Source organism: Haematobia irritans, chromosome 1 (genome assembly GCF_050003625.1).
Source record: "Haematobia irritans isolate KBUSLIRL chromosome 1, ASM5000362v1, whole genome shotgun sequence".
In the NCBI taxonomy this organism is placed as follows: domain Eukaryota; kingdom Metazoa; phylum Arthropoda; class Insecta; order Diptera; family Muscidae; genus Haematobia; species Haematobia irritans.
The window spans coordinates 85,442,193-85,448,065 of NC_134397.1; the positions used below are offsets into that span (position 1 = coordinate 85,442,193).

General features: G+C 36.3%; 1 protein-coding gene across 1 annotated transcript; it reads right to left on the reverse strand.

The window, feature by feature from the left end:
* Positions 1-637: 637 nt before the first annotated feature.
* Positions 638-1,753, reverse strand: LOC142227135 (uncharacterized). Its single transcript, XM_075297496.1, has 2 exons — positions 1,097-1,753; positions 638-907 (listed from the first exon to the last, which is right to left on the reverse strand). Exons 1-2 carry the CDS (start codon positions 1,751-1,753, stop codon positions 638-640), a joined length of 927 nt encoding a protein of 308 aa, XP_075153611.1.
* Positions 1,754-5,873: the final 4,120 nt, after the last annotated feature.

The following is a 5,873-nucleotide window of genomic DNA, read 5'->3' on the forward strand; positions in this document are numbered from 1 at the left end:
TTTCGATACGAGCCAAAATCGTTGAAAGCCCCGCAAAGGTGAAGGTCATGTCAGGAATCGCTTGTTTGATGTTTCTACTTTTTCCGTAATTTCCGCAACCTTATTTCCAACGAAAGTGACAAGAAGGTCGATTTAGCCATGATAGAACAATCGTTGAGTCGGTCTAGAAATGTAGGTCATATGAGGTCAACTGTAAACGTGGCAAAGATACCTAAGTCGAGAGTAAAACTGCGCCACAAAGTTCAAGTCTCGGAAACGACAGCTTTTTGATCGGGGCTACACGAGTTTTAGCAACCAATAAATGGCACTTTATGTCGTTCCCCGTTTGAAGTCGGATGTACAAAGACGCAGCATAGGCTCTCTCAGAAGAGTCGCAAAATACGTGTAGTTCTACTTTGGATTCCGGTGTGAACTGTAACCAGCGAGGTATTTTGACATTTTGAATATCAGGACATGTCTTCAGGAAATTTTGCTATGTAATACAAGTCAGTGGTGTTAGTCCATCGGCCCATCCGACTTTGTCCAGCCAGATTTGCTGCATGATGAGTTTGGCGACGACCATTATTGGCGCTAACCAGCCACATGGGCCAAAAAATCGAGCAATGGTCGAAAGAACATCTCGCTTAGTATACGAGGGTTAATTTCCAATGTCAGGTTGCGGAAAGGGAAGCGAATCAGCCTTAATATCCCATTTTATCCCTAAGGTTTTGGTTCCAATATTTTTGGGCAAAGTCAGGCAATCTAATGAAAGAAGTTTTTCTTCGAGAAGGTCTTTGATGACTTGAGGATCATTTGAAGTCCATTTCATGAAGTCAAACCCGGCAGATAGTAACGAACTTTCTAGTTGCTTTCTAGAAATGATTGCCTCATTGACTGTATGTCCTCCTGCTAGAACGTCGTCAACGTTCTAAAACTTCTAAAACTTTAGCAGCCAAAAAGTAGAATGCGTCCGATGATTGAAGAGATAAAATTTCTCTTTGAAATCAAAAGATCGAATAGTCTGGCGCAAACAAATTTAACCTAAAGGGTGAGAATGTCGAACGTCTTCAGCTAGCTGTAGTAAGGTCCTTATTGCCAAAAATGGGGCACAATTTACCCCAAAAGTCACTGTTTGAAGTTCAAAGTCCTCAATTGGGTCCATAGGCGATTTTCGAAACAATATTCGCTGATACTGAGTCTGTGAAGAGTCGACTAGTATCTGACGATACATTTTGGTTATGTCCGCGTTGTAGACATATTTGAAAAGTCTCCACTTCAAAGTCTGTAGAACGAGGTCCTGCTGAAGAATAGGTCCAGGATACAAAATGTCGTTAAGACTTTTCTTGTTAGAAGTCGGAGATGACGCATTGAAGACAACTCGTAACTTTATCGTTACACGGACTGGTTTTATCACCACGTGGTGGAGCAAATAGAAATTAGGTATTTTCTGAATCTCAGAATGATGTATCTTTCTCATATGTCCTAGGTCTAGGTTTTCAAGTATTACTTGATCATACTGCTGTTTGATGTCAGGCTTCGTATTGAGCATCTTTTCCATCCGTAGAAACTGGGCCATTGCTATACTACGCGATTGTCCAATCACTTCACCATTTTTGAATGGAAGGGGGACAACGAATCTTCCCGTAGTGTTTCGGTAGGTCGTATTTTGGAAGATTGCTTCGCAGGTCTTGTCCTCCTCTGACCTCAAAATGGGTTTTTGGGGTCTCCTCCACCTCCCAAAATTGTGTGAGGATTTTACCGAGGGCAACTGCATTGAAAAGTGATATCTTATTTTTTGATTCAGTCGATTTCTCCACTGGTCCCCCCACAATGCAGCCAAATACTGTCTTTTGTGCCAAAAGGAGCCGAACGTACGGATCGGAGCTGCTAAGTCAAAAATTGAAGGGTCCTATGAGAATGTCAATTGGTTGGATTACGTATAAGTACGGGTCTGCCAAAGGTTATTCAAATGTACTGATGTCGATGTGAGGTTGTTTGGCGGCAAATTGAATGGTAAGGTCTTTAGAACTGGATCCAGAACATCTAATTTGAAATTGGGTTCCACCTTTGAGCACAGTGTGAAAATACAATCATGGATACGATCAATTTATGTTCTTTTCTAAAAATTTAGGGCGTTTTCCAAACGAGTGACTTTCCTTGCAAAATTGTCAAGTTACTATGGTGAGAGGTTGAGGTTTTTTTTTTTGAATCAAGTCCAGATTTTGAGGTCTGATCGATTTTGGTTTGAAATGAATGCATTTGAGTATCCTTGGGGTTATTTGCCTTTTCGGAAGATTTATTATGAGGCTTTGAGGTCGAAGGCTGGATATTGCCCACGGATTCTAAAGTCTTGAACCTTTGGGTCAAAAAATCATCAAAATTCCGCCATGAAGGCATTTGAGAACTATCGTCTAGATTTTTCTCGAAGTTCTCTAAATAACTTCTCGGTAATTTTTGAGAGCATAAATGTATCAAAATCGGATCGCATGACGTAGTAATGATGTCCAAGGTCTTTAAAATCTGTAAACATCCAGTTACTGTGCGTTGAAGCAATTTAAGTGCGGAGCTTGAATGTACAGATACGGCGGGAAGGTCAAATAATGTACGGATTTGCACATTGACTTGCAAAGCCTTCGTTAACGAGCGGTACGTGAGATATAATTTCTCGCGCCTCACCTCCAGTTTTTTGGTTCAAATGGTAAAGTTTTTCAACCCCACTAAGTCTCGGATTTCTAATGTAAATGGCCAAGAAGAGGTCGCGAAATGTTGGCCAGGTCATGTAGCTGCCATATTTCACGAGAAATTTCAAATGCAAAAATTTCAAAAAATGTCCCCGCAAAATTTCGAAAAAAATGCCCGATCTGGCAACTCAATTTACCGATTCGGCAAAGATAATTGAGAAGAAGATGCAGTCTTGCCATAGCAAAACTGAAGCACCAGAGGACTCTGCCAACAAAATATCATAAAGTTTGCGTCGACGTGTCTCTCAAATGTACTGCCGGTTGCGTCGGAAAATATCATAACATTTGTGTTTTTCATAAATTTCTTAATAAAAACCCACAAAAGCAATGCAAAAACGATTGTAGAAAATTAAAATAAAACGTTTGTGTATTTTAAAGCAAATATTCATTATGGTTTTATGTGAATATTGCCGTTTAAATTTATTCTTGGGCAGAGCTGCTTTGGAAAAAATTGACAAATAAAACAATTTTTTTCTCATAGCCCTCTACACCTTGACATTTGTTTTCTCTTTATAAGAGCACAATACTTAATCGTGTTATACTCAATTATCTTTGGATTCGGCAATATGTATACAAAGGAGTCGATGAGAGTGAAAAATCAGGATGAGGAGGAAAGTAAAAGTGATTGTACTTACTCCGTTGCTTTTGTTGCGAGTTTGGAGAAGTGATGTCTCTTTGTTGTACTCGTATGGATGTTGAAAGGTCTTGATAAATAAACGGAGGTCTACAAGAAAAAGAGAGAATCACTTTGGGTCAACACTTTTCAAAATTTTGTTTTAGAAAATTTTTTCCGTTAGAAGTTACAGTTGCTTGTCACAAAACGTCACTTTTTTGAAATCTTGATTTGCACTTATGTAATGTCACACAACTTTAACTGCTTTTATGTATTTTATTTCACATGTCACAATTTTTTTATTTCAGAAAAATTTACAATTTTCCCAAAAAGATGTCACTGGACTTTGCACAAGTTACTTTTCTTTCACTTTTTGTCTATGTCGGTTTTTACTTTTCAAGATTTCAAAAATATTAAATAATTTGTTTCAAAATAATTTTCAGCCACCAACAATGTATTAATTTATTATTATTATTTTTGTTTTTACTACAGTATGTCTTTAACCACAGGTTGTGTTTTTGTTATTCAATCACATAAATGACAATATCACACAATTTTTTATTTTAAAAAGAAAAATTAAGTTTAAACTATTTCACTTAATTTTCCATTAATGGAGTTAGGTCCATTTGCCTTTCACCAAAGGTCAAACTTGTTGCACAAACAAATTTGAATGTAAGTTATTGTTCACAAAGGTCACTTGAACATTTAACTAAAACACTTACTCGGTTCGGTTAGGACCAAATGTTTGAGTGACATTTTCCCACTTTTAATTTTATTTTAATTTGTTTAAATATATTGTCTAGGTTTGTTGATTTTAATGTTTCACTGGTTTTGTTGCTTTAATTTAATTTAGCGTTCACCGTCCTCCGTGCTCATTTCACCACGCTTGAATTTTGCATACCAATCAATTATTGTTGATTTCCCTGGGACAGAGTCCGGAAACTCATTATCAAGCCAAGTTTTTGCTTTCACCGTATTTTTTCGCTTCAGAAAACAGTATTTTATCAAAACACGAAATTCCTTTTTTCCATTTTTTTTGCCCACGGATTCTAAAGTCTTAAACCTTTGGGTCAAAAAATCATCAAAATTCCGCCATGAAGGCATTTGAGAACTATCGTCTAGATTTTTCTCGAAGTTCTCTAAATAACTTCTCGGTAATTTTTGAGAGCATAAATGTATCAAAATCGGATCGCATGACGTAGTAATGATGTCCAAGGTCTTTAAAATCTGTAAACATCCAGTTACTGTGCGTTGAAGCAATTTAAGTGAGGAGCTTGAATGTACAGATACGGCGGGAAGGTCAAATAATGTACGGATTTGCACATTGACTTGCAAAGCCTTCGTTAACGAGCGGTACGTGAGATATAATTTCTCGCGCCTCACCTCCAGTTTTTTGGTTCAAATGGTAAAGTTTTTCAACCCCACTAAGTCTCGGATTTCTAATGTAAATGGCCAAGAAGAGGTCGCGAAATGTTGGCCAGGTCATGTAGCTGCCATATTTCACGAGAAATTTCAAATGCAAAAATTTCAAAAACAGTCTTGACTTGTTGTGATGCCGATGTAGATAAAGTACTACCCACAAGAAATACGAATGACCAGAAAAGTGCATTAATCCAAATATTTATTCCTTTCGCTTTTTTATGAATATTTTTTTGCCTGAATAATTTGACTTCCTCGATTTGTTTTGACACCACAAGAAAAATTTGTGCCAATGTAGGTAAACAAAACATGTATTATGTATAATGCTGCACTCAATCTAAAAACACATACTAATTTTTCAAAATGCCTATTCTCTTTGTTTCTCTTTTCTCCGAATACACTTTTTAATATTCAAATTAAATTAAAGTTCTATGTTTTTTCGAGATTGAGATCTATGTGTTATCTTCAATACTTCGCTATTCTCTTGAATTGCTTCTTCAGGAAGTATGTAGGGATATCAGTTACAATTAATAAAAACTACACATATTCATATTAGAGAAACATCACTGCTCTCGTCTGGTTTCTATATTGCAATTTCAATTAATTATTAAATGGGTTCATTTAAAAATTCAATCGGTTAGATTTAGCAAAATTTAAATAATATTAATTAGGGCAATTTGATTAAAAAGTTAATTGTATCAATTTTTTAATTGATTAATTTTTAAATTTTCGTATTGGAAATATATTGGTGATACTTTTTTACATATGGTGAATAAGCCTTTTTATGGTGTTAAGTCTTCATTTTTTAGTACAGGATTTTGCACTGATAAGTTGTTCTGAATAGAACCTCAGTGTATGGTTCAGAACTAAAGGAAACGCAATTCGCCCTTCAACTATTCAGATAGAGCTTAAAAACCCCCAATTGTTATTTATGTAAGAGCCACAATATAAATCGCAACCCTCGTATTGGCAGTCGCAGCTATCGATGACAATGAAATTTAAAATATGTATGTACGTTTACCATTTCTGCTGAGAATATACGCACAAGCTAACGGTTAATAATTATGGACAACCATTTGTAGCACATAGTGCATTTTAAAAAAGGTTTAAGTGAATATTGC